Source organism: Trichosurus vulpecula, chromosome 8 (assembly GCF_011100635.1).
Source record: "Trichosurus vulpecula isolate mTriVul1 chromosome 8, mTriVul1.pri, whole genome shotgun sequence".
NCBI classification, from domain to species: Eukaryota; Metazoa; Chordata; class Mammalia; order Diprotodontia; family Phalangeridae; genus Trichosurus; species Trichosurus vulpecula.
The window spans coordinates 163678239-163704772 of record NC_050580.1 but is presented as its reverse complement, the minus strand read 5'-3'; the positions used below and the strand labels follow the sequence as shown (position 1 = coordinate 163704772).

General features: G+C 39.4%; 1 protein-coding gene across 1 annotated transcript in view; it reads right to left on the bottom strand.

The window, feature by feature from the left end:
• DNAAF4 (dynein axonemal assembly factor 4) overlaps positions 1-26534 on the bottom strand; it is a 123948-nt gene that overhangs the window by 53369 nt on the left and 44045 nt on the right. Inside the window, exon 4 of the mRNA XM_036736156.1 lies at positions 18462-18702. Within this exon, the coding sequence (XP_036592051.1) occupies positions 18462-18702 (241 nt within the window). The remainder of the gene's footprint in view (positions 1-18461; positions 18703-26534) is intronic.

Sequence of the window (26534 nt, the reverse complement as noted above, 5' to 3'; positions counted from 1 at the left end):
CACAGCCCCACTTTGCAAAGAGTTAAAAGTCAAGAAATAGGCTGGAAAATGAGCAAATAGCAGAAAAAGATTTTGACTATTCAAAGTTACTATGCTGACTGGGAAGATCAAAACACAAACTCAGAAGAAGACAACCAAGTCAAAACTCCTACATCCAAAGCCTCAAAGAAAAATATGACTTGGTCTCAGGTCTAGAAGGAGCTCAACAAGGATTTTAAAAACCAAGTAAGAAAAAAATTTTTTAAATCAAGTAAGAGAGGTAGGGGCGAAATTGGGAAGAAAATTGAGAGCGATGCAAGAAAATCATGAAAAGGGAGGCGGAGCCAAGATGGCAGCTGAAAAGCAGGGACTAGAGTGAGCTCCCCACCAAGTCCCTCCAAAAACCTATAAAAAATGGCTCTGAACCAATTCTAGAACTGCAGAACCCACAAAACAGCAGAGGGAAGCAGGGCTCTAGCCCAGGACAGCCTGGATGGTTTCTGGGTGATGTCTATCCCACACAGAGCTGGGAGCAGAGTGGAGCAGAGCCCAGCATGAGCAGCGCGGACCAACCAGACCAGGAGCCCGGAGCGTGCCCTCACACCCTGAATCAGTGAGCTGCAGCAGCTACCAGACTTCTCAACCCACAAACACCAAAGACAACAGAGAAGGTTAGTGGGAAAAGCTGCGGGAGTGGAAGGAGTTCGTGGTTTGGCTACCACCCCAGGGGCAGTGGAGGTGGGGCAGCTACAGAACTCCAGCTGCAGTTGCTTCTGGCCCCAGGTCCATCTGGTGGGAGGAATTAAGTGGCAGATCAGAGCAGGAGTGCACAGCCTGCTGAAGATCTAAGGCTGGTCCGGGTTGGGGGTTCTTGGGGAAGGAGGAGTGCTGGTGTGGCAGAGCTGGCGCATCCCCCTAAGTGTGGAACATAGAACTCTTTAGTCTACAAGCAGTCATACCCCGCTGAAAAACTCAAGGGTCAAGTTAGTTGGTTGGCCATGGCCAACCATGGCCAGGCAGCAAAAACGCACCCAGATTCAGTCTCAGACTTTGGAATCTTACTTTGGTGACAAAGAAGACCAAAACATACAGCCAGAAGAAGTCAACAAAGTCAAAGAGCCTACAACAAAAGCCTCCAAGAAAAACACGAACTGGTCTCAGGCCATGGAAGAGCTCAAAAAGGATTTGGAAAACCAAGTTAGAGAAGTACAGGAAAAATTGGGAAGAGAAATGAGAAGGATAGGAGAAAACCATGAAAAACAAGTCAATGACTTGCTAAAGGAGACCCCAAAAAATGCTGAAAATTACATTGAAGAAAACAACACCTTAAAAAATAGACTAACTCAAATGGCAAAAGAGCTCCAAAAAGCCAAGGAGGAGAAGAATGCCTTGAAAGGCAGAATTAGCCAAATGGAAAAGGAGGTCCAAAAGACCACTGAACAAAATACTACGTTAAAAATTAGATTGGAGCAAGTGGAAGCTAGTGACTTTAGGAGAAATCAAGATATTATAAAACAGAACCAAAGGAATGAAAAAATGGAAGACAATGTAAAATATCTCCTTGGAAAAACCACTGACCTGGAAAATAGATCCAGGAGAGAGAATTTAAAAATTATTGGACTACCTGAAAGTCATGATCAAAAAAAGAGCCTAGATATCATCTTTCAAGAAATCATCAAGGAGAACTGCCCTGATATTCTAGAGCCACAGGGCAAAATAGAAATTGAAAGAATCCACCAATCACCTCCTCAAATAGATCCCCAAAAGAAATCTCCTAGGAATATTGTCGCCAAATTCCAGAGCTCCCAGATCAAGGAGAAAATACTGCAAGCAGCCAGAAAGAAACAATTTCAGTATTGTGGAAACACAATCAGAATAATCCAAGATCTGGCAGCTTCTACCATAAGAGATCAAAGGTCTTGGAATACAATATTCCAGAGGTCAATGGAGCTAGGATTAAAACCTAGAATCACCTACCCAGCAAAACTGAGTATCATGTTCCAAGGCAAAATATGGAGTTTCAATAAAATAGAGGACTTTCAAGCTTTCTCAGTGAAAAGACCAGAGCTGAATAGAAAATTTGACTTTCAAACACAAGAATCAAGAGAAGTATGAAAAGGTAATCAAGAAAAAGAAATTGCAAGGGACTTACTAAAGTTGAACTGTTTTGTTTACATTCCTACATGGAAAGATGATGTGTATGATTCATGAGACCTCAGTATTAGGGTAGATGAAGGGAATATTCATATATATATATATATATATATATGTATATATATATATATATGTATATATATATACACATATATATATGTTTATGTATATATATGTATATGTGAGTGTGTATATATGTATATATGTATGTGTATATATATATATATACATATAGAGAGAGAGAGAGAGAGAGAGAGAGGACAGGGTGAGTTGAAGATGAAGGGAAGTTATCTAAAAGAAATAAAATAAAATTAAGGGATGAGAGAGCAATATATTGAGAGAGGGAGATAGGGAGAGATAGAATGGGGTAAATTATCTCGCATAAAAGTGGCAAGAAAAAGCAGGGAAGAGAAGTCAGGTGAGGGGGAATGAGTGAATCTTGCTCTCATCAGATTTGACCTGAGGAGGGAATACCATACATACTCAATTGGGTAACTTACCCCACAGGAAAAGAGGAGGAAGAAGAAGATAAAAAAAGGGGGGATGATAGAAGGGAGGGCAGATGGTGGGGAGGTAATCAAAAACAAACACTTTCAAAAGGGGACAGGGTCAAGGGAGAAAATTCAATAAAGGGGAATAGGTTAGGAAGGAGCAAACTATAGTGAGTCCTTCACAACATGAGTATTGTGGAAGGGTTATACATAATGATACACATGTGGCCTATGTTGAATTGCTTGACTTCTTAGGGAAGGTGGGTAGGAAGGGAAGAGGGGAGAGAATTTGGAACTCAAAGTTTTAAAAACAGATGTTCAAAAACAAAAAAAAAGTTTTGCATGCAACTAGAAAATAAAATACACAGGCAATGGGGCATAGAAATTTATCTTGTCCTACAAGAAAGAAAGGGAAAAGGGGATGGGAGGGGAGTGGGGTGACAGAAGGGAGGGCTGACTGGGGAACAGGGCAACCAGAATATACACCATCTTGGAGTGGGGGGGAGGGTAGAAATGGGGAGAAAATTTGTAATTCAAACTCTTGTGAAAATCAATGCTGAAAACTTAATATATTAAATTAAAAAATGTATTAAAAAAAAAGAAAATCATGAAAAAAGAATCAACAGTTTGGTAAAGGAGGCACAAAAAATACTGAAGAAAACAATGCCTTAAAAAACAGAATAGGCCAAATGGTAAAGGTGTCACAAAAATCCAATGAACAGAAGAATACCTTGAAAAGCAGGATTGGCCAAATGACAAAAATTCACTGAATAAAAGACCTCCTTAAAAAGCAGAATTGGCCAAATGGTAAAGGAGGCATAAAAGTTCAATAAAGAAAATAATTCCTTAAAAATTAGAATTGGGCAAGGGGAAGCTAATGATTTTATGAGACATCAGGAAATAATAAAACAAAATCAAAAGAATGAAAAAAAAATAGAAAAAATGTTAAATATCTCATTGGGAAAACAACTGACCTGGAAAATAGGTCCAGGAGAGATAACTTAAGAATTATTGGATTACCTGAAAGCTATGATCAAAAAAAGCCTAGATATCATCTTTCAAGAATTATCATAGAAAACTGCACTGATATCGTAGAATAAGAGAGTAAAATGAAAATTGTAAGAAAATACCTATCACCTCCTGAAAGAGATCTGAAAATGAAAACTCCCAGGAATATTATAGTCAAATCCCAGAACTCTCAGGTCAAAGAGAAAATATTGTAAGAAGCCAAAAAGAAACAATTCAAATATCATGGAGTCACAGTCAGGATAACACAAGATTTAGCAATTTTTACATTAAAGGATCATAGGATGTGGAATATGAAATTCTGGAGGGCAAAGGAGCTAGGATTACAAACAAGAAGCACTTACCCAAAACTGAGGATAATCCTTTGGTGGGGGTGGGGGGAACAGTGGATATCGAATGAAATAGAGGACTTTTAAGCATTCTTGATGAAGAGATCAGAGCTGAATGGAAATTTTACTTTTAAATACAAGACTCAAAAGAAGCATAAAAAGGTAAACAGGAAAGAGAAATCACAAGGGGTTCAATAAGGTTAAACTGTTTACATTCCTACATGGGTAATAAAAACTTTCTCATTATTAGGACAGTTAGGAGTGTACATAGACAGAAAACACAGATGTGAGTTGAATGTGATGGGATGATTATCTTAAAAAATAAAAAATAAGGGGTGAGAAAGAACAATGTACTGAGAGAAGGGGAAAGGGAAAGGTAGAATGAAGTAAATTATCTGACATAAAAGAGGCCCAAAGGAGAGTTTTATAGTGGAGAGGAAGATGGGGGGAAAGGGAGAAGTGGAGCATGAGAGCCTTACTCTCATCACAATTGGCTCAAAGAGGGAATAACATACACAATTCAGTTGATATAGAAATCTATCTTACCATACAGGAAAGGGGGGTGGGGTGGATAAGAGAAAGGGAGGAGGCTGATAGAAGAGAGAGCAGAGTGGATGTGGTAAAAGTCAGAAGCAAAACAATTTTGAAAAGGGACAGGGTGGAAAGAGGAAGAGAGTAGGATAAACCAGGAGAAAATAGGATGAAGGGAAAAAATTTACATCAAGTTTCTCTGATAAAGACCTCATTTCTCAAATATATAGAAAATGGAGTCAAATTTATAGAAATAAGAGCCACTCCTCAATTAATAAATGGTCAAAGGATATGAACAGTTATCAGACAAGGTAATCAAAGCTATCTATAGTCATAAAAAATGCTCCAAATCACTATTAATTAGAGAAATGCAAAGTAAAACAACTATAAGCTACCACCACACACCTAGCAAATTGGCTAATATGACAAAAAAGGAAAATGACAAATGTTGGAAGGGATATGGGAAAAATAAAACACTAATGCACTGCTCGTAAAGTTGTATACTGACTCCACCATTCTGGGGAGCAATTTGGAACTAAGCCCAAAGGCTTACCATGCATACTCTTTGACTAAGCAATACCAGTACTAGGTTTTTATCTCAAAGAGATTTTTTTTAAAATGAAAAGGATCTATATGTACAAAAATATTTATAGCCGGTCTTTTAGTGGTGGTACAGAATTGGAAATTAAGAGGATGTTCATCAATTGGGAAATGGCTGAACAAGTTGTTGTATATGATTGTGATGGAATACTATTGTGCTATAAGAAATGATGAGTAGGATGCTCTCAGAAAAACCTGGAAAGACTTACATGAAGTGATACAAAGTGAAATGAGCAGAACCAGGAGAACATTGTACATAGTAAAGCAATATTATATGATGATCTACAGTGACTAACTTACCTTTTCTCAGCAATACAATGACCCAAGACAACTCTGAAGGACTTATGATGAAAAGTGCTATCCATCTCCAGAGAAAAACTGGTGGAGCCTGAATACAGATCAAATATACTTTTTCTTTATTTTTCTTGGTTTATTTGGTCTGTGTTTTCTTTCATAGCATGACACATAGGAATGCGTTTTGCATGAATGCCATGTATAACCTATGTTAAATTGCTTGCCTTTTCAATGGGGGGTAGGGGAAGAGAGAGAGAGAGAGAATTTGGAACTCAAAATTTAAAAAAAATAATATTTAAATTGTTTTTACATGTAATTGGGAAAAATAACATATTAAATTAAAATAATAAATAAAAGTCAACTTGGAAAAAAAGGAATCTACCAATTAATCACCTCCTGAAAGAGATCCCAAAATCAAAACTCTCAGGAATATTATAGCCAAATTCCAGAGCTTCCAAGTCAAAGAGAAAATACTTCAAGCAGTCAGAAAGAAACAAGTCAAATATCATAGAGCCGCAGTCAGGCTCACACAAGAGAAAGCAGCTTCCATGATAAAACAGCAGAGGGCTTGAAATATGATATTCTGGAAGACAAAAAGTTAGATAACAACCAAGAATCACCTACACAGCAAAACAGCATAATCCTTCCAGGGGTGGTGGGAATGATATTTAATGAGATGGAGGACTTTCCAGGATTCCTGATATAAAGATCAAAGCTGGATAGAAAATCTGACATTCAAAGAGAAGACTCAAGAGAAGTTATAAAAAGGTAAACATGAAAAAGTAATCATAAGAATCAATAAAGTTAAACTGTTCACATTCCTATATGGAAAGATGATACATGTAACTCCTAAGAACTTTATCATTATTAGGGCAATAAAAGCAGTTTACATACACAGTGGGCAGGGGTATCATTGATTATGTTGGAATGATCTCCAAAATAATTATGGAGTAAAAGAGAGGTTCTCTGGGGAAAGGCAATTTTCTCACATAAAAGAGGCACACGAGGAAGAATTTTTACAGTAGAGGGGAAAATGCGGGGTGTTGGCAGGCAATGCTTGGACCTCACTTTCATTGGAACTGGTTCAAAAAAGGGAGGAATACACACACACAGACATACACACACACACACACACACACACACACACACACACACTCAGTTGTGTACAAAAATGTACCTAACCCAATAGGAAATGGGAAGAGAAAGGGAGAGAATGATAAAAGGGAGGGCAGATTAAGGCGGGCAGTGGTTAGAAGAAGACATTTGAGGAGGGACAGAAGAAAGACAGAAAGAAACAGAAGATAACAGAATGGAGGGAAATACACAGGAGCTGGTAATCATGACTGAATGTGAATGGGATAAGCTCACCCATAAAATGGAAGAAGATATTAGAAGGGATTATAAACCAGAATCCAACAATACGTTGTTTATAAGAGACACACTTGAAATAGAAAGATTCACATAGAGGTAAAATAAAGGGCTGGAGCAGACTTCAGCTAAAGTTTTTAAAAAAAGACAAGGGTAGAAATCATGATCTCAGACAAAGTAAAAGCAAGATTAGATCTAATTAGAAGAGATAATCAAGGAAACTACATTTTGCTAAAAAGGTAACATAAATAATGAAGTAATATCAAAAAAAAATTTATGGCACATTTCCCTGATAAAAACCTTATTTCTCAAATATATACTTACTGAGTGTAGTACTGAGTCAAATTTATAAAAATAAAAGCCATGCTCCAATTGATAAAAGGTCAAGCAATATGAACAAAGTTTTCAGAAGAAGAAATCAAAGCTATCAATAGTCATATAAAATGCTCTAAATCACTACTGACTAGAGAAGTGCAAATTAAAGGAACTCTGAAATTACTAACCATCTTACACCTATCAGAAATAACAAATGGTGGAGGAATGAGAGAAAATTAGTACACTAGTAAACAACTGCTGAAATGCTGAACTGGTCAAGTATGCTGGAAAACAATTTAGAACTATACCCACAGGGCTGTAAAACTGGGCACACCCCTTAGCAAAGCAATACCACTACTAGTCTGTATCCCAAAGAAATCGAAGAAAAAAGAAAAAAAAACTATATGTACAAAAATATTTGTAGCAGCTTTTTGTGGTGGCAAAGAACTAGAAATCAAAGTGATGCTCATCAACTGGGGAATGGCTGAATAAGTTGTGGCATATGATTGTGACAAATGATGAGAGAGGTAGTTCCAGCAAAACATGGTAAGACCTAATTGAACTGATGGAAAGTGAAGTAAGAAGAACTGGGAGATCATTGTGCATAGTGAAAACAATGTTGTAATGATGATCAACTGTGAAAGACTTGGCTATTCTGATCAATACAGTGATCCAACACAATTCCAAAGGACTCATGATGAAAAAAATGCTATCCACTTATGAACTCTTGAGTGCAAACATGAAGCATCATTTTCTCACCTTCTTTATTTTTCTTGCTTTTTTGAAATATGGCTAAGATGGAAAATATTTTGCATGTTTTCACATGTATAATTGATATCATATTGCTTGCCTTCTCAGTGGGCATGGGAGGTTGTGGGAGGGAGGGAGAGAATTTGAACTTGAAATTTAAAAAGAAAAGAATATTAAAATAAAAAAATATTTTTTAAAAAGAACCCATGCTCTTAAGCTAACTTGGTTAATGATCACATCAGGTCCCATGAGTTTAATTATCACCTCTATGCAGATGACTCCCAACTCCATATACCCAGCCCTAAACTCTCTCCTAAGTTCTAATTTTACCTTGCCAATTGTCTTTTGGATATCTCAAATTGTATGTCCCACAGACATCTCAAACTAAAAATGTCTCTTCTCTCATTTATGATATGATCTTTTAAAAAAAATGTCTGTCATGTATCCATTTGTAGGTTTTTTGTGTGGTCTCCAGAATGAGTTAGTTTATACCTAGTTTTATTGAACTGTAAGTTCTTATCCCAGTATCTAGGATCTTTGCATTTATCAAACACTAGGCTACTGTGCACATTTGCTTCTATATGTTCTGTACCTAATCTGTTCCACCTATTGACTATGTCTTCTCTATTACTTAACCAGCACCAAATCATTTTGAAGATTACTGCTTTGTAGAATATATACTTTGAGATAACTTGTGCTGGCCCCTTCTGTCCTACTTTTTAAATTATTTCTCTTAATAGTCTTTATCTTTTGTTCCTTCAGATGAATACGATTTTAAAAAATTTTTTATTATGATTTAATATTTTTAGTTTTCACCATTGATTTCCAAAAGATTTTGAATTACAAATTTTCTCCCCATTTCTACCCTCCCCCCACTCCCAGATGGCATATATTCTGATTGCCCCATTCCCCAGTCAGCCCTCCCTTCTGTCACCCCACTCCTCCCATTCCCTTTTCCCTTACTTTCTTGTAGGGCAAGATAGATTTCTATGCCCCATTGCCTGTATAGCTTATTTCCTAGTGGCATGCAAAAACAACTTTTTTTGAGCATCTGCTTTTAAAACTTTGAGTTGCAAATTCTCTCCCCTCTTCCTTCCCCACCCACTCTCCCTAAGAAGACAAGCAATTCAACATAGGTCATACGTGTATCATTGTGCAAAACCCTTCCACAATACTCATGTTGTGAAAGACTAACTATATTTTGCTCCCTCCTATCCAGTCCCCCTTATTCAATTTTCTCCCTTGACGCTGTCCCTTTTCAAAAGCATTTGCTTTTGATTACCTCCTCCCCCTATCTGCCCTTCCTTCTATCGTCCCCCCCTTTTTTATCTCCTTCCTCCTTCTTTCCTGTGGGGTAAGATACCCAATTCAGTGTGTATGTTATTCCCTCCTCAGGTCAAATCCGATAAGAGCAAGATTCACTCATTCCCCCTCACCTGCCCCCTCTTCCCTTCCAACAAACTGCTTTTTCTTGCCACTTTTATGTGAGATAATTTACCCCATTCTATATTTCCCTTTCTCCCTCTCTCAATATATTCCTCTCTCATCCCTTAATTTGATTTTTTTGATATCCCTTCATATTCAACTCACCCTGTGCCCTCTATCTATATATGTGTATATATACATATGTATATATATACACATATGTATATGTATATATATGTGTGTGTGTGTGTGTGTGTGTATATATATATATATATATATATATATATATATATATATGTATTCCCTTCAGCTACCCTAACACTGAGATCTCATGAATTACACACATCATCTTTCCATGTAGGAATGTAAACAAAACAGTTCAACTTTAGTAAGTCCCTTATGATTTCTCTTTCTTGTTTACCTTTTCAAGCTTCTCTTGATTCTTGTGTTTGAAAGTCAAATTTTCTCTTCAGCTCTGGTCTTTTCACTGAGAAAGCTTGAAAGTCCTCTATTTTACTGAAAATCCATATTTTGCCTTGGAGCATGATACTCAGTTTTTCTGGGTAGGTGATTCTTGGTTTTAATCCTAGCTCCATTGACCTCCGGAATATCACATTCCAAGCCCTTCGATCCGTTAATGTAGAAGCTGCTAGATATTGTGGTATTCCTTCCACAATACTCAAATTATTTCTTTCTGGCTACTTGCAGAATTTTCTCCTTGACCTGGGAACTCTGGAATTTGGTGACAATATTCCTAGGAGTTTTCTTTTTGGGATCTTTTTCAGGAGGTGATCTGTGGATTCTTTCAATTTCTATTTTACCCTCTGGTTCTAGAATATCAGGGCAGTTTTCCTTGATAAATTCTTGAAAGATGATATCTAGACTCTTTTTTTGATCATGGGTTTTAGGTAGTCCAATAATTTTTAAATTCTCTCTCCTGGATCTATTCTCCAGGTCAGTGGTTTTTCCAATGAGACATTTCACATGGTCTTCCACTTTTTCATTCCTTTGGTTCTGTTTTATAATATCTTGATTTCTCCTAAAGTCACTAGCTTCCACTTGCTCCAATCTAATTTTTAAGGTAGTATTTTCTTTGGTGGTCTTTTGGACTTCCTTTTCCATTTGGCTAATTCTGCCTTTCAAGGCATTCTTCTCCTCATTGGCTTTTTTGGAGCTCTTTTACCATTTGAGTTAGTCTATTTTTTAAGGTGTTGTTCCTTCAGTATTTTTTTGGTTCTCCTTTAGCAAGTCATTGACTTATTTTTCATGGTCTTCTCGCATCACCCTCATTTCTCTTCCCAGTTTTTCCTCTACTTCTCTTTCTTGCTTTTCCAAATTCTTTTTGAGCTCTTCCATGGCCTGAGACCAATTCATATTTTTCTTGCAGGCTTTTGATGTAGGTTCTTTGACTTTGTTGACTTCTTCTGGCTGTATGTTTTGATCTTCTTTGTCACCAAAGAAAGATTCCAAAGTCTGAGTCTTAATCTGAGACCGTTTTCGCTGCCTGTTCATGTTCCCAGCCAACTACTTGACCCTTGAGTTTTTCATCATGGTATGACTGCTTGTAGAGTAGAGAGTACTTTGTCCCAAGCTTGAGGGGCTGTGCTGCTATTTTCAGAGTTACTTCTACACAGCAAGCTCTGCCACACCAGTGCTCCTCCTCCCCCAAGAACCACCAACCAGGATGTGACTCAGATCTTAAGCAGGCTCTGCACTCTTGCTGTGATCTGCCACTTAATTCCTCCCACAGTTCGGTGGCCGAACTGTGAACTCCTTTCACTGTGTCCCAGCAGCTTTTCCCACTAACCTTCTATGTTGTCTTTGGTGTTTATGGGTTGAGAAGTCTGGTAACTGCCACAGCTCACTGATTCAGGGCGCTAGGACCAGTTCTGCTGGGCTTCCAGTCTGGTTGGTCTGGGTGCAGCCCACACTGGGCTCTGCTCCACTCAGCTCCCAGCTCCGTGCACAATAGACCTTACCCCACGACCATCCAGGCTGTCCTGCGCTGGAGCCCTGCTTCTCTCTGCTCTTTCGTGGGTTCTGCAGTTCTAGAATTTGTTCAGAGCCATTTTTCATAAGTGTTTGGAGGCACCTGGGGGGGAGCTCACGCAAGTCCCTACTTTCCAGCTGCCATCTTGGCTCCACCCCCCTATTGATTTTTTTTAACTCCCAAAGCCTAGTATAATTCTTTGTGCATAGCAGATATGTAATACATGTTCATTAAGTGAATGGAATTTAATAATTCATAGAAATTTCAAAGCACAGTAATATTTATTCAAGACAAGTGTACTACTGATAACACCTTCATATTCTCAAATTTTTGATATAGTTTCTTTTGATATCTATAAAAGACAGAAGCAGTGAGGTGGCACAGTAGATAAAATTTTGGACCTGGAGACAAAGAGAACTAGAGTTCAAATGTGGCATAAAATAACAATAAATAAAAAAGCAGGAAGATCTGTAATCCTTCTTTTAGGATTTTCCTTAGAAAAAGAAGGAACGGTTTTCACCATATGGAGAAAGTGAAAAAAAAAAAGAAGTTTAAAAGACCTGTCTTCCTATAATGAAGCATAGGAAACACATAAATAACGCCAGTCATGCTGATAAATGACTGAAAACCATGGATAATTTTGTTATGTTGGTAATATATAATCACTTGTGACATTACCCTTAAAGCAGAAATAGCAATCTGCCAAAAAAAAATAGCAGTGACCAAGATTCAAGAACAGAGTATCAATGTAGCAGAGAGGCTTTATAGTTACAGAATTGAACTGTTATACTGTAAGAGTAATCAAACATCAATGGCTCAGGCTACATAAGCATCCTTCACTGACAATGTATTTTACAGTGTTCTATGAAATTATCCATGTTACATTCTGCTTTCTTCCCCCAAGAAAAGCATTTCGACAGGCAATTAAAAATATTTATTAATCACGTATTATATGTTAATCACCATACAAAGCTCTGTTGCAAGTGACATCAAAGGGAAGGTAAAAGCAGTCCATCGACCCAGACAACGGTCAAAGAGTTCTTTAAAATTCTAATGACTTCTGTTATTTTTTCTTACTATGATACTAGGCCATATTCTGACTTTGTTTGTGAAGGCAATAATAAAAACAAGTCACTTTTAGGTAGCACTTTAAAGTTTGCAATGCACTTAAGCCTTACAACACTGTGGGATATGTAAGGAAATGGAGACTCAGAAAGCTGTGATATGCTTTTTGGAGGGACTACCTATATCAATGAGATCACAAATTCTTAAAAATAAAATATAATACAGAAAGTCCTAATTTTTTCTAAGTCGTAGAAAAATTTCATCATATAAGAAGTTTATGTTGTAAGACGACAGAAACTGACATGTGATAATATACTTCTAAAATATACCATTAAAAAAACATTGATAATGAGACTAATTCTTTAGTACAAAAAATAGTGATTTTAAGGTTTTCATTCAAGCTTTAGTATCCTAAAGATTTTTTAATTTAAACTCTTATTCATATGGGGAAATCTCATAATAAGAAATTGCCTAAAGCTATAAAATTAAAAAGAAGTGCAAAATAGCTAGAAATATTAGGGTCTTGAAGTAAGAATGTTATATAATATCACATATGATATTATCACATATATATCAACTTCCTCCATATGAAGAAAATAAAATAATACTTTAGTAAAAGAGTATTAATGTTAGGCTAGAAGAAAAAAACATTATATAACAATGAAGTATGTATGGGCATATTTTACTTTCTTGGTTTAGTAATATAAAATTTAATATGTAAAACATGATCTTGTAAAATATATTTGGTATATTGAATTTTAAGCTGTAATTCATTCATCTAAATATTTACTTATTTAAATGTTTTTAATTCTTATCACAAAGGAACTGCAACATGCTGAACTGTAGAACCTCTTAGTTGTTGAGAAGCATGCAAAAATGAGAGAATATAATTAGCTATCAAGATTATTAGAATCACAGAATTTACAGCTGGAAAGGATCTCAAGAAATTATTATTCCAGCCTTGTTGCCTTTAGATAAGCATTATTATTTCTACTTTATAGATAAGGGAACTGAAGCATGGAGAAGTAAAGTAACATTAAGTTGAACTCAGAATAATTGAAAAACCAATAGAGATTCTAAAGAAGAGATAATGAAATATTTCCTATGCCTTGGTAGAAAGGTGGGTGACTGCTAAGACAGTATACAGTAGGACAGTCAGACATAGTCTTTAGAGGAATCAGATGTTTTTGCTTTTGTTGTTTTTATCACAAGAGAATGTCCAATCTAGAGGAAGAGTGAGAAATAACTGTAATGTAAAGCCAAGAGGCAAAAATGAAGCATTTTTTAAAAAAAGTAATAGCTGGTATGTTTTAGAACAGGGACAAGGAACAAAGTTTCTTATTTGCTAGTAAAATTCCCTTTCTATTATATTATGGCATTTCTCATGAAAGAAAATTACTGTTTTCTGGCCTTAATATTATCAAGTGTCAAGCTAACATAAATGCCTTGGGTTTTTGCATTTTTTAAAAGTTTTATTAATGAATTTTAGAAAAAATTCCAGTCATTTCCAGTTATATGCCAGTCCAGAGAACCCTCACTTAAGACTAAGAAAAACAATTAAGGAAAACTGACTGACAGAGCAACTGTTTAACAATATATGCAATTCCCTGTCTGTGGAGTAGGGAAGTAGAAAGAACTCATTTTCCAGATAAGGAGCTGAGGGAAAAAAAGAAAAAAGGAAACTCCAAAATCTATTGAGTACAACTTTTGCCCCATAAAACTTAGCCTAAGTCTTTATTTTCAGTCATTCTTATCAGCTGTTTCTGCTGCTACTAATTGTTTTTATCTTCATAGACTTGTGAAAATGGAATATCCATCTAGCTAGAGGCAAGCTTCCTAAATTTGTTCCCCTCTTCTATTCTTTATGATGTTCTTGTTTGTATCGGATTGGCTGATATGATTTGTGGAGAAATTCAGACCCAGAGAAATCAAGTAACTTGTTCAAAGTCAAAGTTCAAGCATGGCATGATCACCTGATAGAAAATATTCTCTTTGTACATGTCTGAGAGTAGACATTAGAAATAAGGGTGAGCTCCAGGGAGATCTGTCACCTGTGCACAGTTGTATAGTGTTGTGGCTCAGCATTCTCTTAACCATTCACTTAGCCTCCTTATAGGGGTACTAGCAACTGATGAAGACCAGGAAAGGAATCATGTAGAAGGTAGCTATTGAGGTGAGTGCAGAAGAAATCAAGAGATGTGAGAAGGAAGCGCTATCCAGGAATGGGGGGACAGCCAATGCAAAAACACAGATACAGGAAATGGAGTGTTGTGTTTAAGAAACAGCAAGGCCAGTCTGACTAGACCTTAGAGTGTGGGAAGGAGAATACTGAATAGTAATGGAAAAGTATGTTGGAGCCAAATTTAGAGGGCTTTAAAGGCCAAACGGCAAAATTTATATTGCTCCTAAAGAGAAAAAAAAAGCCATTGGAATTTATTGAGGAAAAAGTGACATGGTGCTGTGTTTTAGAAAAATCATGTTAGCAGCTATCTGAAAAATAAAGTGAGGACAGATAAGCCAGGGAAACCAATAAATCAATAAAAAGCATTTTTCAATCACTTAATATGTGCCAGACATTTACTAAGTGCTGGAAATACAAATGTTGTACTTCTGCCTAAGTAGGTTGGGTGGTTTTCCTTTGGACACAGAGGATTCCTGATTGGCTAAGAAAATGATGAGCCTGCCAAGATGGCAGCTGGAAAGCAGGGACCTGTCTAAACCAGGACCCTCCAAACACCTGTAAAAATGGCTCTGAACAACTTATAGAACCGCAGAACCAATGAAATAGCAGAGGGAAGCAGGGCTCCAGCCCAGGACAGCCTGTATGGTCACTGGGTAAGGTCTATCGCACGGAGCTGGGAGCTGAGTGGAGCAGAGCCCAGCATGGGCTGCACCCAGACCAATCAGACTGGGAGCCTGGCGGAACTGGTCCTAGCACCCTGAATCAGTGAGCTGTGGCAGTTACCAGACTTTTCAACCCACAAAAACCAAAGACAACAGAGAAGGTTAGTAGGAAAAGCTGCTGGGACACAGTGAAAGGAGTTCATGGTTTGGCCACCACCCCGGGGGTGGCGAAGGTGGTGCAGCTCTGAGGCTGCTTCCAGAGCTACAGCTGCAGTTGCTTCCAGCCCCAGGCCCACCTGGTGGGAGGAATTAAGTGGCAGATCAGAGCAGGAGTGCAGAGCCTGCTTAAGATCTGAGTCACATCCTGGTTGGTGGTTCTTGGGGGAAGAGGAGCGCTGGTGTGGCAGAGTTTGCTGTGTAGAAGTAACTCTGAAAATAGCAGTGCAGCCCCTCAAGCTTGGGACAAAGTACTCTCCACTCTACAAGCAGTCATACAATGATGAAAAACTCAAGGGTCAAGTAGTTGGCTGGGAACATGAACAGGCAGCGAAAACGGTCTCAGATTAAGACTCAGACTTTGGAATCTTTCTTTGGTGACAAAGAAGATCAAAATATACAGCCAGAAGAAGTCAACAAAGTCAAAGAACCTACATCAAAAGCCTTCAAGAAAAATATGAAGTGGTCTCAGGCCATGGAAGAGCTCACAAAGGATTTGGAAAAGCAAGTTAGAGAAGTAGAGGAAAAATTGGGAAGAGAAATGAGAGTGATGTGAGAAAACCATGAAAAATAAGTCAATGACTTGCTAAAGGAGAACCAAAAAAATACTGAAGAAACAACACCTTAAAAAATAGACTAACTCAAATGGTAAAAGAGCTCCAAAAAGCCAATGAGGAGAAGAATGCCTTGAAAGGCAGAATTAGCCAAATGGAAAAGGAGGTCCAAAAGACCACCGAAGAAAATACTACCTTAAAAATTAGATTGGAGCAAGTGGAAGCTAGTGACTTTAGGAGAAATCAAGATATTATAAAACAGAACCAAAGGAATGAAAAAATGGAAGATAATGTGAAATATCTCCTTGGAAAAACCACTGACCTGGAAAATAGATCCAGGAGAGATAATTTAAAAATTATTGGACTACCTGAAAGCCATGATCAAAAAAAGAGCTTAGATATCATCTTTCAAGAAATTACCAAGGAAAACTGCCCTGATATTCTAGAACCACAGGGCAAAATAGAAATTGAAAGAATTCATTGATTGCCTCCTCAAATAGATCCCAAAAAGAAATCTCCCAGGAATATTGTTGCCAAATTCCAGAGCTCCCAGATCAAGGAGAAAATACTGCAAGCAGCCAGAAAGAAACAATTTGAGTATTGTGGAAACACAATCAGAATAACCCAAGATCTGGCAGCTTCTACATTAAGAGATCGAAGGGCTTGGAATGTGATATTCCGGAGGTCAATGGAGCTAGGATTAAAACCTAGAATCACCTACCCAGCAAAACTGAGTATCAGGCTCCAAGGCAAAATATGGACTTTCAATAAAATAGAGGACTTTCAAGCTTTCTCAGTGAAAAGACCAGAACTGAATAGAAAATTTGACTTTCAAACACAAGAATCAAAAGAAGCATGAAAAGGTAATCAAGAAACAGAGATTGCAAGGGACTTACTAAAGTTGAACTGTTTTGTTTACATTCCTACATGGAAAGATGACATGTATGATTCATGAGACCTCAGTGTTAGGGTAGCTGAAGGGAATATGCATATATATGTATATGTTTATGTATATATATATAAGTGAATGTGTATGTATATATATATCTATGTGTATATATATATAAAAGAGAGAGGGAGAGCAGACAAGGTGAGTTGAAGATGAAGGGAAGATATCTAAAAGAAATAAAATCAAATTAAGGGATGACAGAGCAACATACTGAGAGAGGGAGATAGGGAGATACAGAATGGGGTGGATTATCTCGCATAAAGGTGGCAAGAGGAAGCAGTTCTGTGGGAGGAGGGAAGAGGGCAGGTGAGGGGGGAATGAGTGAACCTTGCTCTCATCAGATTTGGCCTGAGGAGCGAATACCATTCATACCCAATTGGGTATCTTACCCCACAGGAAAGAAGAGGGAGGAAGATAAAAAAGGGGGGGGATGATGGATAGGAGGGCAGATGGGGGTGGAGGTAATCAAAAACAAACACTTTTGAAAAGGGACAGGGTCAAGGGAGAAAATTCAATAAAGTGGGATGGGTTGGGAAGGAGCAAAATATAGTTAGTCTTTCACAACATGAGTATTGTGGAAGGGTTATACATAATGATACACATGTGGCCTATGTTGAATTGCTTGACTTCTTAGGGAGGGTGGGTGAGAAGGGAAGAGGGGAGAAAATTTGGAACTCAAAGTTTTAAAAACAGATGTTCAAAAACAAAAAAAAAGTTTTTGCATGCAACTAGAAAATAAGATACACAGGCAATTTATCTTGCCCTACAAGAAAGGAAGGGAAAAGGGGATGGGAGGGGAGTGGGGTAATAGAGGGGAGGGCTGACTGGGGAACAGGGCAACCAGAATATATGCCATCTTGGAGTGGGGCGAGGGTAGAAATGGGGAGAAAATTTGTAATTCAAACTCTTGTGAAAACCAATGCTGAAAACTAAATATGTTAGATAAATAAATTTAAATTTAAATTTAAAAAAATATTCTTCAAGAAAAGAATGGATAAGGAGAGGCCTGGTTAACTCAGGTTAAAAAAACTGTTTCAACCCTGATTGAAAAGTATGGGTTTTTTTTAAATGTACTTTTCCTTTAAGTATAACGAATTTTAGATAATCCAAGATTTTGTAGTACCTAAATGATCAGGGTTAGAAATTTCACTTATAGAATATATAGGAGACTAGGCTGAATGTTCACTAGCTCCAGATCATATTTTGTAAGTTTTTCCACTAAAAAACACTGATCTATTCTGAAGTGACTTTTTTTTAAAACCTCAAAGTAGAATGTACCCATTGAGGGAAAATTTTTAGTTAAATAAAGGTTCTGGATAGTTGCATTCAAGTTAATTAAAATTTTATTCTATTAGGGAATAATCTTAAAGAGGAAAGGAATATCACGTTTTAATTTCACATAGTAAAATCATAAAAAACTTTGAAACTATAAGATTCATAAAAGATGGTATCACCAAAAATAAACTTTCCCCAACAAATCTATACTGTAATTTGAAATTAAGAGAAATCCTCTCTTAATTCCACTAATTTTACCAGTAGAAACCACTTTCCCAGGAAATATTAAAAAGTAATTTACAGTACCTTTTGTAGCATTTTGAGACTTCATGCTTTTTATATGGTTAATTGCCTTTTCATCTTTCGATTTCTTTCTCTCTTTTTCTATTTGCTTCTTCTGTTGACACATTTTTATTTCTCTTTGTATCTTTTCTTCTTTAACAGTAGCATTTCTTTGCTGTTCCTTCCAAGCCTCCAGTTCCTTAGTTGCTTTTTCCCTCTCATTTTCTTTCAAATCTTCAATTTTTTTCCGCTCATTTTCTTCAATCTGTAAGAATTGAGATTATTAGAGTCTTAAAAATATGTAAAGGATGACATTTCCTGGGAAGGAGAGAAAAAAGAGAAGAAAGAATAAGGTGAAAAGATACAAACATTAGGATCATTCATCATTCAGACCTCTCAAACTCTTGCCATCATAGTTAGTATTAGGTATTTATAGGCTTCCAAAAAACAAACAATTCTTCCTCCAACACTTATCCAAAACCTACCCTATCTGGGGCCTATGGTTATGTCACATAACAGCTTCAGGAGCACTGGCCCAGCTAGAATGTAGATGCAGAAATTAACTTGGGGGGAAAGAATTTCTCCCATCTGTTTGGAAAAGTTTTCAGTAGTGAGTTTAAAATTTTTTCCCTATGGAGTCAAATCTCAGTTGGTTCTAAAAGCAACATCTTGTAAAATGGTTCATGTTCTCTCAGCCCCAAATTTTCCCTCAGTTGGTAATTAAGGTGGGCTTTTAGCACTTATTCAATCAAGTGCCCTTGAAGAGTTTGGGCTTTGTTTCCTTGATTAGATTAGGAGTCCTTGATGACCTCCTTGCCTCAAAGGAAAGCCTAGTTTACATGGGTTTGAGTGACATGTTTGTGACATCAGAGGCTTTTCGACCACATGGGTTTAAGTCGCATTTTTGTGACACTTTTAGGTCATGTGGCTGAGTCGCATGTGTGACTCACCTTTGACTCTGAACAAGATATATAAACCCAGAGGCTGGCATTCTTCCTTGGGGCTCTGAGCCACTGGAGGAATGGCACGTGACTCTGGGCCAGCTGCTGTTAAGAGCTCCCCGGTTTGTGAATTCAGATGTTGATGGTTTCTTGGCAACTACGAATTGTGATCTGGTCTGCTTATATTGTATATGTTTGTAACTTGTTTGTATTTGCTCTGAAGTTCAGGTTGCTGGCTTTTCCTCCTGAACTAAGTGAGTTTATATGTATGTGTGTGATTAAAGTAAAATTGTTAACCCCCTAACATTACTTTCCTTAGTAAAGCAGATCAAAAGAACCTGTGCTGGCAGCATTCTTGTTGTTGGCCTTGTGTTGGTCTTTCACCCCCACAGCAGCTGCTAGCCAAATTGTTGCAACAGGTGTGCAGAAAAGGTAGGAAAAGAACCATAGGCTTGTAGGATCATGGAATTGCAAGGGATTTCAGAGGCCATCTAGCCCAATCCCCTCATTTTACAGATGTGGAAACTCAGGGCTAGGGAGGTTACGTGCCTTGAGATACTCTTCTATTTAATTGCTTCTTCTTCTTATTTTCTGGCTTCACTTATTGCAAAAATGCCAAAATTGGTACAATTTAGTTCCTCCAATAAAGTGTACACTTACTGGTCAGTGGACAAGAATCTTGCATTTAGAATACTATTAGGTGAGTTAACCAACTATTTAAATACTATGTAATTCTCAGAACTCTCTGCCTCCCCCCTTCTCATCCCCTTCCCTTTTCTGCCATTAGTAAAGAAGCAGAAGGGAGCTCCTTGGAACTGGGGATCATTTTGTACTTTCCTTTATTTCATGAGTTGCCATGACCTAAATTCCTTACCAATCGACCAGTCTATTAATAATGAATCACTACATACTTATTTACTCTGCTCCTCAGAAAGCAGGCAGAGTCCAATTTCCAGGACTATACTTGGTCTTTCTAGCACCGTAGAATCTGCCAGAGCTTGTGCTGGTATAGTTTTTAAGAAACCAGGGTCACCTCCACACCACAATGATGCATTAGAGTTGGACTTTGTGGAGAGAAAATAAAACCTTTGTTATGACAAAATGCAACAATTCTTTGGCTAGAAAGGAAAGAAAATCAATTCAAACTATGATAAATAGGGAGATACTAAGAGAACAACTATATATTCTTGATGAGTTCAACTCACCAGACCCAAATGAGCACTACATTTCAGGAAATTGAATGAACTGGCAGACTGGTTATTAAGCCAATGTCAGTGATCTCTGAAAGATGGTGGAGAGTAGAAAGAGCCCTACAGAACTGGAGAAAGGCAAAGGAAATTAAGAGAAGTTTGAAAATGATAGGTCAATGAGCTTGACTTTTAATCCTCGCAAAATTGTAGAATTTAGGGATGATAACTTCTAGAAAAAGTAGTATTCACAAAGAGCCAACATTGGATTCATTAAGAATAGATCATGTTAGAACTGATCTTATTCCCTTTTTAAACATGACTCTTTACTGACAGATCAGAAGAATACTAGAGCAGTAGCTTATCTAGACTCTAGCAAAGCATTTGACAGAGTTTCTCATGCTGTTCTTGTGGTAAGAGATATGAGTTATACAGTTAGCTAGATTCAAAACTAGTTGAATGGAATGATGTCAACATGGTACGAGGTATCTAATTTAGTACTCTAGAAACTGCTTGACTCTACTCTCATCAAATTTTCAAAAGACACAGAGCTAGGAAGGAGAATTAATATGAATGACAGGATCCAAAAAGATAGCTGACTGGAATATTGGATGAAATCTAAAAAAAGAAATTTAAGACGGATAAATAGATAACACTAAACTTTTAAAAAATGTTTAAACCAATAAAAGATGAAAGACATGAGTCTAAAAAGCAATTTCCATGAAAACCATCTGGGACTACAAGTTCAATATGAACGAGCGATATCATAGGGCAGGAAAAAATGCTATAGAAGCCAGCTTTACTTAAGTCCTTTTCAATAAACTGTATCTTCCCCAAGCCTAGGAAGATGTCTAGCTATTAAAGCCAGCCTGATTCTCATATCCTTTGCTTAGGGTCCTCTTGATACCTTGTTTTCTCTGCTGAGAGCTGAGGCTCTCATAAGGCTTCATAAGTCTGAAGATCTAGCCTACACCACAGTCCATGTGCCAGAATCCTTATCTGCTATGTTAATCACTGGCCTGTTTGCACCTTCACCTATACTGCCCACCACTACCTTGATACCATTTTCAGCAAGCCTGCTATGATGCCTGAAATTACTGTCATTTAGACCTGCCTAGATTCTGACCTTCTATCCAGATTTTATTTTTCCTGATGCCCACTGGTATGAGCTTCTCAGATCACCAGCTTTGCCCTCAGGATGGTCTGTCTAGTTTCTATATTTTGATCCCTCCCTAATAAAACTGTGTTCCATCAAAACCTCTGTACTTATGATCATATGGGAGAAAGAAAAGTACTTCAGTTGGTGGAGGCAGCATGAGGTACAAATGAACATGTTTATATATAGAGAGGGCACTGAGGAAGCTCTAACTTGACTAAAGCAGAGCTCATGTGTGAAGTACTGGTGGTAAAGAAAGCTGGATTCAAAGCCTAGGACTAGATTAAAGCCAATAAAAGGCATCCGAACTTGAATCAAGAGGCAACAAATAAAAAATTATAGTTTCTTGAGATGAGGAGTATTATTTTGGGGAGAGTTGAGGGCAAATAGCCACAAAGGGTTCAGCTAAAAAAATTCTTGCAGTAATTTGAGAATAAAGAAATAGGGATTCAGACTAGATTTTCATATATAGATGTGAACACAAGTAACTGGCAATTACCATTATGCAATACTTGAGGCATTTGTTTTAAGACTTTTGTGCTCCAAACAAAATTCTAATTCCTTTTTTTTTTTTAAGTCTAGCAAGAGTCTAGAAAATTTTAACAACCTTCAGGATTAGGTTAACTGGTTTTCATACTTTTTAACAACTCTCAGTAATCCTGAAAAGGTTTTTCACCAGAATACCATGTACTATTAACCACAGCTATCTACCTACTTGGTTTCCAGTTCTTTGATATCACAATTAGTTAAGCTATAAATATTTTAGTGTATGTGGGGCCTTTCTTTTTGTCATTGGCCTCTTTGGAGTATATGCTTAGCAGTGGAATCTCTGACTCAAAGGGATATGGTCACTTTTTTATATAACCCAAATTGCTTTCCAGAATGATTGAACCAATTTGAATGTTTATCAACCATGCAACAGTGGGACAGGTTTCCTAAAATCCCTCCAATACTGACCATTCCCATCTTTTTTCATCTTTGCCAAGGTGAAATCTCAGAGTTGTTTTGATTTGCATTTCTCTTATTATTAGAAATTTTGAGCATACATATGGTTATTAATAGTTTACAATTCTTTTGGGAACCATTTATTCATATCCTTTGACCACTTATTCACTGAAGAATGGAATTTGGTCATATATTTATAATAGCTCTTCATGTGTTTAAGATATCAAACTCTTAACACAAACATTTAATACAAAGATTTTTTTCCCCAATCACTTTCCCTTCTTATCTTAGATGCATTTAGTTTGTTCAAGAGCTTTTCAATCTCATGTAATCAAAATTATCTATTTTATTTTTTGCAATGTTTGGTTAAGAATATATTCTCTACACATTGTTGTGAAAAATATCTGATCTGCTTTTCTTCTATTTTTATGACATGCTCTTTAATATTCAAACCACTTGAGCAAACATTTAAGACCCTCAAAAATCTACAACAAATCTTTTTCTAGATTTATTCCTTATTATTTTCCCTCATCTTTCTATACTCAAGCCAAGTATCAATTTTGAATTTATTGTGTAATACCTTAGAAGATATTGGTCTAAGCCTAATTTCTGCCATATTGTTTTCTAGTTTTCCCAGCAGTTCTTATCAAATAGAAAGCAATATTAGGTAATTTATGCTTAGGGGTATATTGAATTATAGGTAATTAAATTCAATGATTTCTGATTCATCCTTATCTAGTTTATTGCATTGACTTACTTATCTATTTTTTTTTACCGGTACCAAATGTTTCTGGTGATTGTTACTTTATAATATAGTATGGGGGCTGGAAGTACTATTGCCCCTTCATTCCAGTCAGTAATAAACAAATATCAAGTGCCTACTATGTGCCAGGCATTGTGCAAACTGCTGGGGATACAAAAAGAGAAGACAGCTCTGGCCCTCAAGGAGTTCACAATCTAATAAGGGAGATGGCAAGCAAACAAATATGTATAAACAAACTATATATAGGATAAATGAGAAATAATTAAGAGAGAGAAATCACTAGAATTTTCTTCTAATTTTACACTTTTTTTGTTACATTTAAGTTCCAACTATCCCCGTTCCTCCTTCCTCACCGTGCAACAGAAATGGCCACCATTTCACACACATGTGTGTATATACGTATGTGTACATATGTATATATATGTCTATATCTATCTGTTGGGATTTGGGTGGGGGTGGGACGCCGCTTAGGGCTGGGTGGAGGGTGGGGCAGGGACTACAGCTTTCCGGGTATAACGCTTTTCCGGGTATATCGCTGGGCGGTGCCGGCTTAGGATGAAGCCCGTCCATATAAGGCAATGTTATAGCTCTCGCCACTGGATTGGCTGCAATAGGTTATATAATGTACGGGGATAGGGGAAGTGAGTGGGAGTCGAGCAGTCGCCGTGGAAGATGTACCAATAAAGACCGTGAGCGAGATCCTCTGGCGTTCTGTCTGGTGAATTCCGGTCTGGGTGGAGGCCAGGCCGGCCGGTGACGACCGAAGGCTCGGTGTAGGAGCAGAAGAGGTCCCCCGGGGAGGACTGCCCGCGACCCCCGGCCCAGGAAGAGGCCTAGGGGGAACGCGGCAGGTTGGCGCCCGAACAGGGACTGGCCTAGGACGGCTGGACCGTTGCAGAGTTCCGGAAGAGCCCCGGTGATAGGGGGGACTAGCCCGACTAGGGCGGACCAGACAGCTTCTCCGTGCAGGTAGCGGGGGAAAGGCCCGGAGATGGGGCAAGCGCGCAGCCTCCCTTTGCTGCGGCCAGAGGATCGGGACTTATTAACTTTACAGGTCAGAACTGCTTTGTCTAAACGGGGGTTGTCCGCCTCCACGGAGCAGCTAAAGCGGCTCGTGGAAAAGTTGCTGGTGGTGGCTCCGTGGCTCATACACTCGGGGTTTCAGCCGGACCGTTTTCCGGTCTTACAGCAGCAAATGCTGTCTTATCAAAAACAGTGCCCGGGTTTTCTTCTTCCGGAGGACTTTGGCTTGATGGCCGCCATTAAGGGGTTGCTCGACCCCAGGCCTCCTCCGGACACCAGCACGGCAGAGACTCAGACGGAGACCCGGCCGCTCGGTGGGGGCCCGGGAGGGGAGACTGATCTGACTGAGGTGGTGGTAACTGGGCCAAGGCCCGCGGCCTCTGCTCCCCCGTTGTACCCTTGGGAGGATATGCAGGAGGCGGGAAATGAGCGGCCTCAGGCGGAACATACAGGACAATGGCCCCTTTTAGAGACGAAAAGACTAGTCTCGGAGAACTGCTACCACGCTTCAGGCGCAGTTCGACTTTTTGGAGCGGTGGGCGCACCCAGCAAAGATGGCGCCGGTTTCCGGCCGAGGGAGGAGTCGCGGGCGATTCCCTCCTGCGGGGAAGGGGAGGCGCGAGGGAGGGGTGGTGTGCCAGAGGGCCGCCCACTGCCCCGCCCTCCAGAACAGGAACGCAGATCTACTTCCTCTTTTCCCCACTCTGACGGCGAAAGCGAAAGCCGCTATCGGCTCAGCCCGGGGGATAGATCAGGCGGGTACCTTCCTCTGATACCTCGCGCGATCCGCGAAGCTATGCGGTCCGGAGAGGTGGTGGACTCAGAAATCTCTGAGGCATTTCCATTATTTCTGGATAATGGTACCCGAGTTTTTCAGCCCCTGCCGCTGAAGACCATTAGGGAATTTAAGCAGGCGGTGCAGGAGAATGGCCCCGCTTCCCCGTTGGCACAGCGCCTTCTTTCTAATATGACTGTCTCCACAGTCTGGACCCCGCGTGATTTCGATGACCTCGCGTTGGGGGTCCTGAGCCCTGTGGACTACACGGCGTTCCAGGCTATCAAAGAATCGGAGGCTAGAGCGCTCCAAGCGCGCACCGGGGGGCCCCCGGGGCGGGTAGACCTGTTGTTGGGCCGGGGACAATACAGTGATCCCCGGGTACAGGCCACTTTTAGTAACCAGGAGCTGGAGGATGTGCGGGTAGTGCATCAACAGGCATGGCAAAGGCTGGGGCGTACCTCTGCAGGAACCCCAGCTGGCCTGGCCGATATGCGCCAGAAGCCAGGGGAGAGCGCACTTGAGTTTGCCACGCGAGTGCGGAGATACGTGGACAGCACGTTTGCAGGGCCGGGCCGGGAACTCATCATTAAGCAGATCCTCCGAGAGGGGTTCCGGGGGGAGGCGAAGACAGCTCTGGCGGCCTTGCCCCCCGACGCCACCCCGGACCAAATGATAGAAAAGGTGATGTCCCTCGCTCCTCCCTGTCCCATGGAAGTCTTGGCGACGGCCATAGAACAGGACCGGAGGGATCGCTTGAAAGAGGAGGCCGCGAGAAATGACGCCCTGGTAGAGGCTTTGAACCGCCTCGCGGTCTCCCGGGACTCCGGATCCGACCGTCGGTGCTTTAAATGTGGTCAGCTGGGTCACTTTCGGGCCCAGTGTCCACAAAGCTGCGGGTCGGGACGAGGCACCCCAAATTGCTTCCGCTGCGGAAAGCCTGGCCATATGGCGAAATTTTGCCGCTCCGACCAAAGGAACCCCACCCAGGAGTCGGGAAACGAGCACGGGGGGCCGAGAAAGCGGGCAACTCGCCCCCCCCGGGTCCAGTCCTTACGGCCCGAGACTCAACCACCCTTCCCTCGTGGGGGGCAATAGAAATCCCGGTCCAAGGGCCAGCAGGAGTGCTCCTGGCCACGGGGAACCCTTTTCAGTCCCGCTATACCGTTCCCACCCAGGTGCTGGCCCCCGGTGACCCGTTACTGGTAGTTAACCCACACCCTATTCTAGTTGATATTTTCCCAGGTGAGGTCCTCGCTCAGACAGTGCCGTTCCAGGACACAGAGGCTGATTCTTGCCTTTGGATG